Here is a 13,856-nt window from a genome sequence, read left to right as displayed (position 1 = left end):
CCAGTAAGTCATAGGATTTTATCCCTTATTTTCAGACAATGCACTTTTTCCATTAATTTTAACATATATAGCAGGTTAAAGGTTGTGTACCTGATTGATCACATTCTGTAGAAAGAGCTGTCATTGTTCAATATTCAAAGGTAAAAAGCTTTTCAGCACCAATTTCCTGTTATGTGATGTTGTGACCTTGTTTCCACAACGAGTGACCCTGATGACCAGCAGGGGATTCTTGCTGACCACTCAGAGGGCAGCACTTGGGTAAGGCCATAAGCACAGACTTAAGAGTTATCTCTGTGAAGCTTTGAAGTGATTTGAAGTGTAAGGGCCAGTAAGAATTCCGGTTTAAAGCCAATGACGGATAGTTAGGATGGAACTCTTCTCCTGGACCTGATATTTTGATGAAGTCGTCTTGGTCTGACTAGATACTGCAAGAAGCTGTACTGTTCATGAATAAATATATGGTATTTACTAGTAACTGATTGTGCAAAGTATAATCTTGGCCCCCAGAACCTAATCAGCTGCTGTTTGTTAGCTACTCATTAACAGTTTCATATTATGTCTTGACAGATTGGTGCAAAGAGACTTTCTATTTGTCGGATATCATATGCGGATATGATTTAATTGTGCACTTTTGACAATTTAATATAATGTCATCCTTTTTTCACAGGATGCATGGTTCAAAATGGTTGCCTTTGTTATTGGGAATAGCGGATTCCTAGTCAGCTTTATTTACACCATCGGTGTATTGTGACAAAACTGTGAGGATGGCCATTTCATGGTACAAGACAACTCACTGGCTGTTAGAATGATGAAGGATCCAGATTCTTATTCAGATTCAGCCACAGACAGATCAAGGCACTGAACCAGATGTAAATCTCTGGATCGAGGGACAGGAAATGGTAGGGAATATTTTAAACAAAAAATATTTTTACTGGATAGCTTATCAATTTTACACACACATACCAAAAGCATTTTTGCACTATTGATTTTGTACTAATGTTATTATCCCAACTTCTCAGTACTGTAAATCTATCACATTTTAAATCACATTTAAATCACATTTTGTTGAAAAGAGAACTATAATTAGTCTAAATCTGAACAGAGAATCTCTGTACTGCATGCCATATAGGCAAGAATCAAGTGTTTCCTTAAAGTTGTTATACTCAATGTAATGCAGCTAAATTCATACAGGCCACTTTAAATATAGATCTTGTAATTTCAGATAAAAAAAATATGAAAGGTTGATTGAGAAAAGCATTTTAATGTAACTATTTATGCTGTAAATTGCATAAAATAAATCACTTTTTGTTCAACTTTTATGTGCATGTCAGATATCTTTCCAAAACTGAATTTATTCTGTAGTATAATACTGTATAATTGAATGATGCATGAATTTGTAGAGTTAACTATCCCATCCTGTGACTACTGTACATGTGGTTTTATTTTATTGGTGTTATTGCTAGTGAGGACTTCCCAGTCAATAACCCAATCAACACACACAACCATACATGCTTACAGGCACACACATGTCTAGGTAACAAGAGGACAAAGTCAATTATTTTCCTTAATGTCAATACAACTTTATTTTGATGCAGAATTATCAATTGAGAATAACAAAAACTAAACAAAAGCGAAATCTCCATGAAACAACTTAACACTTAAAATAACCGAGAATGCAATTTAAACTTTCAAGTATTCACCTTGGAGTTTTGGATTAGTTTAGTACGTAAAACTAAACCAGCTGCAAACCAAAAATATCACATTTTGAAGCATAAAAAACAGTAATATAGTTGAAAAAGGCATCTCAAAACGGCAATGTCAGGTCAAGCTTTGAATATCCTATACTATAAATGGCTATCATATTAAACATTTTGAATGAAGTTAATTATACAGGTAAGCATAATATACATACATACTTTATTTTAGACCAGCGATATAATTGTTTTTTACTGCTTTGGATTACCACATTTCTCATAATATTCTTATAGCCTTTTTAGTTAAAACTCTATTTAGAAGAAAATACAATACGAAAATACCATAAATATCTTTCTTTTGTATAACCAAGACAGTACTTAAAAATATGTAAAGACCTTAACTGGACAATATTGTAACGTACTCATCCGGTAGTCCATCTATGTTCATTACATTGTGTCATATCTCTTACAATACCAATTACATATTACATATTTATTTCACAATAACTTTAAAAGTACAGTACCGGTAATGAATATGTATATTCAAGCTGTATCAATAGTAGAACTGGAAACATCTAGCAAAGTTCAGGAAGTTGGAAGCTGTAGTAATATGGAATGGGATTATTCTGGTTTGATGTTCTTCACTCTTGTTCATGGTTGACAAGTAGTCTTGCCTCCCATCTCTGAGCCATGGCGTTCTTTTTCCTTGGTCCTGTGGAGAGTGATTCTGGGAACTGGGGGAAAGAGTTTCACCTGTAAAACTGCATGCAGTTTCCAGTTTCAAGGTGAAAATGGATGGTGTTTAAAATGGTTTGTAATGAAAAAACTGTTTCAGAAAATGTAATGAACACAATTAAACATGAACACATGCAATTGTTATTTAGTGAGGCATTCAGATTACATTCAGTGAGGCAATCGGATGACAACGAACACCACAGGGGAGTTGACTAAAGCACAAACATTTGATCAGGTGACTAGGCTAGCATCTGTTCGTTGATTAATTGTTATTGGAGAAGATAGGGCATACCCTATGGTCACATGACAGGGCAGAGCGGTCCAGCTTTCGAGTCCTTGATGGTGATGAAGGGGAAGACACACATTTCAGTGGCACTTCTGAAGAAGAGAGAGAAACCATTAATGCTCATACATTCATATGATTAGAGACATCATGAATTTGGACTAGTGGTGACCACTAGTGATGCAATGAAAACATAACACAGCTACAAACCACAAACTCTTTCCCATATTAACTGTGCTCTTCATCAGTCATCAGCACATACCTGCTGTATCAAAGCTCAGGTTCTCCAGGTTGGGGGACACCACGACAGTGTCATACTTCTCCCTGGTGTGCATCTGGCTCCTCTGCCTCCTCCACTCCTCCTCCCTCTGCTTCACCATCTTAATCTCCTGGTCCACCAGGGACATGGAGCTCCGCGAGCGCAGCTTGAAGAAGGGGTTGTTGACAAATGTGCTCTCCTGGGTCTCCTGGCAGGAGGCAGAACTCAGGCAGAACTCTGAGGCGCTCCGGATGATCAGGTTGGACGTCTCCAGAATGATGACGTTGGCTGACGTCTCCAAAGGCCACTCGCTGTAACGGCTGGGACCCGGGGAGAGCAGGGATCCTCGGGTGCGGTGCCTTGGGCTGGTGGGGTAGGAGTCTGGCTCCAGGATGATCACGTTTTGGGCGGTCATCTCGTGGTAGGTCGCACCCCTCGGTGTGGGTGAGGGGGAGGTGGCTATGGAGAAGGTTGGGTTTTTTGCGTCGGGAGACCTCAATGGCCTGCATCCGGGATCACTAGAGTCAAACATCTTCCGTTTCTCCTCCACCTCCTGGCAAAAACCTTTCCCGTACTTGCCGGGGTAGAGAGTAGTTGGTCTGGGATGCGCAGATGATTCTCCAGCTTGACCCTGTTTCGCGATCCCTCTCTCCCGCCTGAAGTTTTCCTCACGCTCTATGGTCTGTCGTATCTCCCTTTCGACAGGGTTGTCTGAGTCCTCGTAAGGGGACCTGTAGCTGAGGTCATCCAGACCTGAGTCTTCTGAACATGGGCTGAACTGGGTGTGATGAAAGTCGCCCAGGGCGAGGCTGTCGAGTTCGGGGTCCCTCCTGGGTCGGTCGATGTTCCTGACGGGTGTGTACATGGCGCTGTGGCCTCCCTGGCACGTCCCCTGCTGTCTGACAGTGGGCTGGTGGACCTGGACCTGTCCTTTGGTCTGCTCCTCCATTTGGCGCCACTGCTTCCGAGCCCCCTGGAAGTCCACATGCTCTGTACTAACGTTCTTGCTCGTCATTTCTTGTATCACACAGTAGTCTTGAGGAACCTTCTTGTCAGGGTCAGAGCTTGCAGAAGAGCTTGCAGATGTAGAACGACGTACTTTGCAAGTCCCACCTTGGCTGGCCTCTTCCTCATCCTCTGGAATCTCTGATAAGCCCTGGAACTGGCCAGAGGACATATCTTGGTCTTGGATCTCGCATTCTGTGGGGCAATCGGGTTGTTCAAGCTTGTGAGGACTATCCGCAGTTTCATCCTTGGCCCCATTCTCTGCCTCCCCTGCGGCTCTGTCCTTCTCGAGAGCATCTTGAGCATTTCCGTCACACCCTTCCTCCTTGTTGACTGTAGATGCAAAAGTGGACCTCCATTGTTCGTCAGTCTCGCTGTCAGATGACACAATGGCCATTTCTACCTGGAGACAGTCACTCAGGTCGTCTCGGTCAAGGTCGTGACAGGACCCCGTTGAGACGTCGGAGGAGACCTCCTCTCGGATAAGCTGCTCCAAGATGGACTCTTGTGTCACCGTCATTTCTGATGGAGCAGAGTTGTCCATGTCATCTTCTGCAAGCAGGTCTTCCACCTTACAAATGGGTTCACTTCCAAATATACTTGAGGAGTTGAGTAACTCTGTTAGACTGAAGTCATCTTGTCCTGTCCCAAAGTTGAGAATCCCCTCCTCTCTGTTTCCATCTCCACTTTCATTATCCTCGTCTGGTTCATCCACTGACGTTTTTATGTTCTCTTTTGTTCCTCTGTATTCTGCGAAAGGTTCTTGGTCACATTCTTCCTCGCTCTCGCTAAGCAGGCGTCTCTGGTCCTCCGTTTCCCCAGAATCCATTTTATTGTCTGTTCGGTCATCCATCTCTGAAAGCTGGCTGGTCTCCATGGCTACGGCCCCAGAGTGGGATTCTTGTTCTTGTTGTTTCTCTTGTGGAGTGTTGCTGGCACTGCAGCTCTCTCTCACTTCATTCCCCTTTATCCTCTTCACTCCAGCTGTGGCTCTCTATGGAAGTCAAATAAAACACGTTAAGGGGAGAATAAGGGGGAGAGAAAAAATAAAGAATCTGAATAGATCAACGGATAGCCTACTGAACCTGTCTTGGTATGATGTATTCTGAATAGATCAATGGATAGCCTACTGAACCTGTCTTGGTATGATGTATTCTGAATAGATCAATGGATATCCTACTGAACCTGTCTTGGTATGATGTATTCTGAATAGATCAATGGATATCCTACTGAACCTGTCTTGGTATGATGTATTCTGAATAGATCAATGGATAGCCTACTGAACCTGTCTTGGTATGATGTATTCTGAATAGATCAATGGATATCCTACTGAACCTGTCTTGGTATGATGTATTCTGAATAGATCAATGGATATCCTACTGAACCTGTCTTGGTATGATGTATTCTGAATAGATCAATGGATATCCTACTGAACCTGTCTTGGTATGATGTATTCTGAATAGATCAATGGATAGCCTACTGAAACTGTCTTGGTATGATGTATTCTGAATAGATCAATGGATAGCCTACTGAAACTGTCTTGGTATGATGTATTTCTATGTTTGTCTTTCTTCGATGGCAGTTTTGATGAAGTGTGGTGGCGAGTGGAATTCCTTAGATATTGAATCTCAAATTAAGAAACACCTATACCAGCCAGTACCCTCAGTTCCATGTAAAAATATATAGTTTTTCCTTATAGGTGGTATAATGTTATCCTTTTAACACCCACCACAGTAACTGGTTATCATTTTGGTTCTCTTTGATATTAACATTTACATTTTAGTCATTTAGCAGACACACAAGGGCTTCACCACGCCACTTTCATTTCATCAAAACGCCATCTTCACTCTGGTACTCCCAGAGGGTGGGAGGAAATCTTTTGAAAGCATAAAACACCATGAGACATGCTTCAAACCGAGCATGGCATCGCTGTAAGTGGGTGAGAATTAGCATGATTTCGATCGTTTCACAGCCAAGCATGTGATTCTGCCAGGGATAACACGTGGATGTCAAAAAGAACACGCTGCTAACATACATACATTTTTATGTCTAGGTGAAGGGAGATGGGCTTGTTCTCATACATACTGTATGTGTCTTTAGATGAACATTTGGATGAGGTTTTCATGCAAGAGATGCAAGCTGTCTACATGCAGTACATGTATGCATGAAATATGGTGACCAGACCATTTTCTGTGACCCTTAATAACAGTTTACATGTGATTAAAACTGACTTCTTGATTAGGGGATGTGTGCAAATCAGCCTGCACACAAACACCCCACACAATATCCCTAATCAACATACCTAGCTATTGCTAAGACAACATGTATTGCATAGTGAATACACCCACACAACAACACTGCTAATTCACACCATTGGAGTTGGCATAGGCTACTGTCCACCAGTTGGACAGCACTTATTTTTCAAGTCAAGCTGCATAGTGTGCTTATTGCCTAAGTTGTTTGAAAGCTTGGAGACCACATATCTGCAAAGAATCGACAGTTGCTTTATCTGAAGATAAACAAAAACATAATGAAAGCGTTGCACATGTTTGTGTGTGTTTGTTTGTTTGTTTGCGCACATATGGCACTGCGTACTGTGACAATGGCATTGGGCAGAGAACAGAATAAACCCATCTGAAAGAACAAATTGGATCCATTATGTAAGGATGAAATACCTCGCCTCCGCCATTTCGGTTGTGTCCCCATAGCGTTTGAACATTGGGTCCTGGTACTGCAGTACAGGGAATCAGTACATTCGAGCCCTCAGGGCATCCAACCCAGCCTCCATCCACAACACTGTACTAAGACCTGAATTCAAGCTGTACTGGTTCATCCATAATGGTGTGTCAATCCTAAAGCCGATGGTTGGAGTGGTTTCTTTGTATAGTTTCCAATGGGAAGCGCTTAACTTGTAGTAGTTTTACTTCTCCAGTGCACCACCATACAAACTATTCCTCCCATCTTACTGGTGTTTCTGACTGCTTTCTGGCTGGAGATCAAGTCCACTTGGTGTGAATCTCTTAGCAAACATGCTGTACTGTATACGGTATAAATATAGCTTTGGAACGGTTGCCTAGAAACTTGCTGATATGAAAATCCAAGCCCTCCTGGGAGCAGCTTGTAAGAGAGATGCCTTTTCATATTTTTTATCCTCTGGGTCATATTTAATGTACATAGAGCAGTATTAAATGTACAGTAAGCTCTCTGCAATACCAGTAATGGCTAGATCTGCCAGATGGACCAGATTTATCTTGAATGATACAGCAGGGACATGTGTTAAAAAGTAGCATAGCCTAACCCACTGGGCACACCACGTGATTTCAACATAGAAATGTGGCTAATTTTTGGTTGAGACGTTGATCAATGAGATCTCAACCTTTATTAACCCAGCTAGAAGTTTGTTGAATTCCCAATGTGTTATCACTTCACTTTCAACCATTTAAAAACACAACAAAGTTAAAATGGGAATACAATGTCAGATATTTTGTATTTATACAACAACTTAATGTGTTATCGTGGTCCTCTGTAGCTCAGCTGGTAGAGCACGGCGCTGGTAGAGCACGGCGCTTGTAACGCCAAGGTAGTGGGTTCGATCCCTGGGACCACCCATACACAAAAAATGTATGCACGCATGACTGTAAGTCGCTTTGGATAAAAGCGTCTGCTAAATGGCATATTTTTAATTTAATTTTTTTTATCACTGTGCTATATCTAATAGCACTACCAAATGACCTGGATTGTAGTTTAGATTATATTACAATATCTGTTAAAGTATCTGCACAGATATTTATATTGTGAAGATCTCCACAGACCTGCTACCTTTGCATGCTATCTTGAACATGCACACTTTCTATGATTACATAATAAGACTTTTAGAGTAATAGTAGCCTCAAAATGTGGCCATGTATGAGTTGCTCATTTTAAGGTTGAATAAAAACTGTTACATAGCCTTAACTTTAGGCTATTTCCTGTATTACGAAAGTCATATTGAATTGTGTTAGGTTGACAACACAAACAAATATCAACATTTTAAAGGAGATGTATCTAATGCTTGGATAGTTTCATCTGAGCCACTGGCTTAATCCTATTCTTTAACTTTTATTTTTTGGTTTAGTTGGAAATGTGAATCCAACATATAATGTGTTAACTTGTAGACAAGTTAATAGGCTATTTACTTTATTGCAAAAGTGAGATTGAATTGTGTTTGGTTGTCAACGCAACCAAATATCAACATTTGATGGAGATATATATTTTATGCCACTGGCTTAGTCTGACTTTAATTCCAGTTTGTCTACAAATTAATCATTTATTTGTTTTATTCACGTCTCCATCGCAACCAAAAATCGAAGTAAAAAAATAGGACTATATCAAATCAAACTTTAAATGCACTTTAAATAAAGTTTGATTTGATTTAGTCCTGTTCTTTAACTTAGATTTTCTGGTTGAAATGGAGATGTGAATCCAACATATTTATTATTAACTTGAAGATTAAATTTGACATCAACTAAAGCTTGAAACCCTAGGGATATATGTATTGTCTATTTTTAGTTGAACCCTGGGCTGAATTGTAACAATAGATGTTGATTTCTTCGCAAATGCTTATACAGTATGGTTACATTTCATTTGCACTGTTAACCCTACCCTTTGGAATGACTTCGATAGCAATAGTGAATATATTTAGTTATTAAGAAATCTCTAAATAATCATTCTCACGGTAGTACATTGGTAGTAGTTAGTGACAAATATCAAAGCTGGGCTGGGCTTGGTTAAACCCCTGGATGGGAGACCAAATGCATCACTGTAGATACATCTACTCTCCAGTAGGAGGTGCTGCTAGGCCTATAGTTGTTTTTTCTGATAGTGGATTTAACATTGAAGATCTGACATTGTTTCAAAGGTACAAACTAAACATAGGTTTGTCTATGTTGAAAATTGGTTACCATGATGACATAATTCTGTGGTTGAAATTTTACCCTCAAAACAATAGTTTTGATGACTTTTTGCAAACCAATGTATTTTTCATTTAGATTCCACATCACAATACCTTGACAAATTACGTTGAAAAAACATTGATTCAACCAGGTTGTGCCCAGTGGGAAGCTTTACTTTACACACACATAAAGAAATATTTTACTGAATAGCATTATGAATGTTTACATGTACAGTACACTTTGAAAATATATTTGAGTGCTTTGCAGAAGGTCAAATTAACTAGGGATGGATTCACCTGCCAGGCTATCAGCAACTAATTTCACCTACATGGCCATGTATCTTTGTGTTGTCCATGTGTACTGTTATATCATGACCACGTGGTCTGCTGTAGGCAGATGGACCAGCACATCCTACAGGTAATGTGTTCTGTTTTCTACTCAATCATTGCAAAATGAAGTCTGCTGTCTGCACAGCCAAGATAGCTTTACTGCTTTGATCATCTGCAGACGCAATGATTATATCAACAGCTGGTTACAGCAGGATGAAATCCCTCAGTTCTGTTATGTGGGAGGTAGAAAATACAACTGAAAGATGACTTGATTTTTGAGTATGAGGAGAGTCCCTCACACCCCTTCCCTTGTTGCATCAATGGTTGCGTGATGTACTCTGAATAACCTGTTCACAATTTTCCCAGGATACCCAACCAATGGGAAAAGGAGCCAGAATGTGAAAATACAATTATAGGTAATCTCAGAGAGCAAATATGTTTATGAGAATGAATTGCTTTGCTGATAATGTGAAAAATGCCTTAATTTAAAGTGACACTTTTCTTTCATAAAGATGTGGTCCTCTGTAGCTCAATTGGTAGAGCATGGCGCTTGTAACGCCAGGATAGTGGGTTCGATCCCAGGGACCACCCATATGTAAAAATGTATGCACACATGACTGTAAGTCGCTTTGGATAAAAGCGTCTGCTAAATGGCATATTATTATAAAGGCAAACCACCTGTCATATGGCTGAGGACCAAGGACATTTTGGACGACAGATAAAATAGTCACGCGCAAAATGCCCACTGCGCAAATTACAGACATTTCCACTATTCTGCAGGGTGATGTAGATAGCAAATAGACATGCACCGACCAGCAAATGCCCAGAATGGTGACAGATAAACTCACTTGCCGTAGCCGAGCAAAATCCATGTGATTTATGTACCCATCCAAGCCTTGAGCATGCTGCCAATCAAAACAAGCTGGCCGTGGCGAAAAGATACAGCATACGTGGATAGCATAAAATATCTGGTACCTACCAGCAGCCTCCAACAGAGCAACCAGAAGGATATCATCTCCAACTTACCGAAGCGGCCACATATTATTTGAACTACATTCACAGGTAGAGAACTCAACCAAGCGGCCACCCGTCGCGAGTAATTCATCGGTTTAATTTGAAGGAGGAAGAGATTCGCGTTTATGTGGGTGTGTGTGGTGGGTGTCGGTCGGAATTATCGATCCTAAAGGCAAATTTGTCTGAAGTTAACTAGAGCAGACGCAATAAGTATTGGCATAAACGCCACTGAAATGCATTGCATCCCCCGCGACCCCCCGCGCTTCTCTCACAGCATCCTCCCCCAATCCCCATACAGATAGATACGTTGGGCGCGTATGCATCGGCTACTGTAGCATCAAGGTATCGCCCCCAGGCTCCATCTCTTTCAGAGACCAGCTATTGAGTGTTTGATTTTGCCTGCACTTTTTAGAACCCTGTCGATTTCCATGACCAAGGTCACTGGTGCTCTGAAATTATTAGCTCACTGATTATTCATTGTGGTCCATTATAATTCCGTTCCACAAAGGGCTTCAGTGTTGTCCCTTATCTTAACTCTTATAGGTTAATCAGCTGTCAGTTTGTCCATACATTTATTTAATATGACTGACCCCAAAGTTCATTGCTTGGGCTGTCTGGTTTGTAGTATTAACATTCTGTAACTAAGTGGACAATTAGAACATCTAAATATTTCCAGGAGAAATCGGCTTCAGTTGTTTCAAGGATAAACCAGAGCTGAGTGGTGCCAGTGAGTGAAGCCTTTGGTGAGGGCACATGTATTTAAGACTAACCCCTAGACACAGTTAACTCACTGCTATTAAAAAGCCATTAAAATCTGGAGAAATGATGGATCTTTAAGTGAGGTGGATGCGAGTGCCAGGGGAGGCCTGGCTATTTAATCTTTTAATGCTCCTCTGCTGTTCTGTGTCCAAAATTTGGGATCAGTTGTTCACTTTGGACATGTTGTGATAAATGAGGCAGTATGCCTACCATTAAAGGTGTTAAATTAATCTGATGAATGTTTGTTTTTTATGACCGTGTTTTTCTTTCTGCTTGCATTTTGTATTTATATTTTGATGTGTGTATTTTCTGTAATTTATGTAACTCAGGGCTCATCTGTAAAAGAGACCTTGGTCTCAGTATGACTCCCTGATAAAATAAAGGTTAAATAAAAATAAAAAATAAAAATAAGAGGATAACCCCAACAAAAGCCACCATATCTACCACGTACGTCAAGAAATCGATACAACGTACAGTTCGTTTTAGTGGCCCAAATTAGTTAAAATGGTATACCCCGTATATATCTCTATCTCTTGTAATGTGAATGGCCTGTAAACTCTGACCTTTTGGGTTCCAGCTGTACAAAATTCCTGAAACTGTATGTCAGAGTAGCTTTCAAAAGCGCTTCCTCAACTCACAACAACTTTTCTTAGCCCTCCATCCAGCATTAAAACCTATAAAACTAATTTAAAAAACACTACTCTCAGTCTTAAACCAGTGGTACACTTGACAACCTCTCCAGTGTGTGCAGGAATGCTCAGTGCTGCTGTGAGTGTTTCTACAGTTTAATCCACCCTCACTCTATTTTCTCCTCAGCTCAGCTGGCTCACTGGGGCAGAGATTTGTTTCTATCCACTTCACCCACACACTGAAGCCTCAGTAAGAACAGAATCAACCAAATACCGAAAACACAACCTACTTATGTTTAAGCAGAGCTCTCTGCCCCTCTTTTTCTCAAACTCTGGCCTCCATCTCTCTATCTTTCACTCCCCATCTCTCACCTTTTCTCTCTGTATCTCTCTTTCCCCGTTTTTCTCACTCTCTCCATCTTTATCACTCTTTTTGCCTTCCAGAACACTGTCCCAGCAGTATTAACTCAATGAACTGGTAACAACCTCTACAAGACTGTCAAGTGCAAAGTACATTTTTGTGAACTTCCTACTTTGGTCACCGTCTCTAATGGTCATCAGCCTGATGCTGAATATCTAGGTGATGACCAAACGTCATGTTGTCCTACTGCCCTCTTACCTCTCAGGGTGTTTCCACGGTGATTCGGGCTCGGACCGGTCTAGTGGTGGAGTGATGAAGTGGAGTGTGCCTGTCTGCATCTGTCTGACACTCACACAGTCACCACAGCGGCAGGCAGCGACACAAATCGGTTGCGTAGGAATCAGCCAATCACAAAACAGAAGCTTTGGTGACAGTTGTGTGTGACATGCATTCACAGGCTCACACAATGAATATCACAAACTTAGGGCAGCCACATGGTAAATACACTGACTGTACAAAACATTAATAATATTGAGTTACACCCCCTTTTGCCCTCAGAACTGCCTCAATTCGTCGGGGCATGGACTCTACAAGTTGTCGAAAGCGTTCCACAGGGATGCTGGCCCATGGTGACTCTAATACTTCCCAGAGTTGTGTCAAGATGGCTGAATGTCCTTTGGGTGGTGGACCATTCTTGATACACACGGGAAACTGTTAAGCGTGAAAAAACCCAGCAGCGTTGCAGTTCTTGACACAAACCGGTGCGCCTGGCACCTACTACCATACCCCGTTCAAAGGCACTTAAAAATTTTGTCTTGCCCATTCACCCTCTGAATGGCACACTTACACAATCCATGTCTCAATTGTCTCAAGGCTTAAAAATCTTCTTTAACCCGTCTCCTCCCCTTCATCTACACTGATTGAAGTGGTTTTAACAAGTGACAATAAGTCATCATAGCTTTCACCTGGTCAGTCTATGTCACGAAAAGAGCAGGTGTTCCTAATGTTTTGTGCACTCAGTCTATGTAATGGAAAGAGCTGGTGTTCCTAATGTTTTGTACACTCAGTGTAGAGCATACATGCATGCACGCACACGCACACACACTCACACACACAACCTTTTCAAAGGACTTACTACTTTTCACATATGGCACGTGTTTTATCTCTCAACTTGACATTCTAATCTCCTTCATCCTCATTAATCACACTGGCTCAGAGCAGCAGCAGAATGAAGATGCAAAACAACAACCTGACTATTTGATGTGTTGTTGTTACATGCATGGCACCAACAGCTGGGAATTAATACAAAGACTCCCCCACGCAGCCTCCTACACAGCTAGCTGTTAGCTACTCTTTTTGCCTATCGGGTTTTGTGTGGACCCCAGGAAGAGTAGCTGCTGCATTAGTAGCAGCTAATGGGGATCCTAAGAAAATATACAAAATATTACTTTTGAATGGTAAAATAATCACTAAGATCTGTGAATATGGATTTTTTTCTGGCATCACATTTTATCTTTCCTTTATAGCAGTGTTTCCCAACCCTGGTACTCGAGTACCCCCAACAGTACACATTTTTATTGTAACCCTGGACAAGCACACCTGATTCAACTTGTCAACTAATCATCAAGCCCTCAATGAATTGAATGAGGTGTGTTTGTCAAGGGCTACAACGAAACTGTGTGCTGTTGGGGGTACAGGAGGACCAGGGTTGGGAAACAATGCTCTATATGTCACGCCCTGGCTCTGGGGACTCTTTAATGTTGAGCCAGGGTGTTAGTTCCTATGTTTAGTTGTTCTGTGTGTTTATTCTAGATCGTTTAGATCTATGTTGGCCAGGGTGGTTCCCAATCAGAGGCA

At 41.1% G+C, this 13,856-nt stretch overlaps 1 protein-coding gene across 1 annotated transcript; it reads right to left on the bottom strand.

The window, feature by feature from the left end:
• Positions 1-1,562: 1,562 nt before the first annotated feature.
• LOC311147199 (uncharacterized protein) lies at positions 1,563-4,964 on the bottom strand. Its single transcript, XM_084183836.1, has 3 exons — positions 2,975-4,964; positions 2,722-2,807; positions 1,563-2,428 (listed from the first exon to the last, which is right to left on the bottom strand). The coding sequence occupies exons 1-3, from the start codon at positions 4,851-4,853 to the stop codon at positions 2,336-2,338; spliced, it is 2,058 nt and encodes a 685-aa protein (XP_084039962.1). The 5' UTR covers positions 4,854-4,964; the 3' UTR covers positions 1,563-2,335.
• Positions 4,965-13,856: the final 8,892 nt, after the last annotated feature.

Source organism: Coregonus lavaretus (assembly GCF_964263955.1).
Source record: "Coregonus lavaretus genome assembly, chromosome: 19".
Classification (NCBI taxonomy): Eukaryota; Metazoa; Chordata; class Actinopteri; order Salmoniformes; family Salmonidae; genus Coregonus; species Coregonus lavaretus.
Note: the sequence above shows the minus strand (reverse complement) of the source record. Positions and strands in the feature narration are given on the sequence as shown.

Excerpts from the sequence above, each read along its gene's own strand:
- LOC311147199 (XM_084183836.1), bottom strand. The coding sequence starts at position 4,853 with ATGGAGACCAGCCAGCTTTCAGAGATGGATGACCGAACAGACAATAAA. Across the intron at positions 2,808-2,974 it reads CCTGAGCTTTGATACAGCAG|AAGTGCCACTGAAATGTGTG; the intron begins GTATGTGCTGAT and ends TCTCTTCTTCAG. Across the intron at positions 2,429-2,721 it reads CCCTGTCATGTGACCATAGG|TTCCCAGAATCACTCTCCAC; the intron begins GTATGCCCTATC and ends TCTTTCCCCCAG.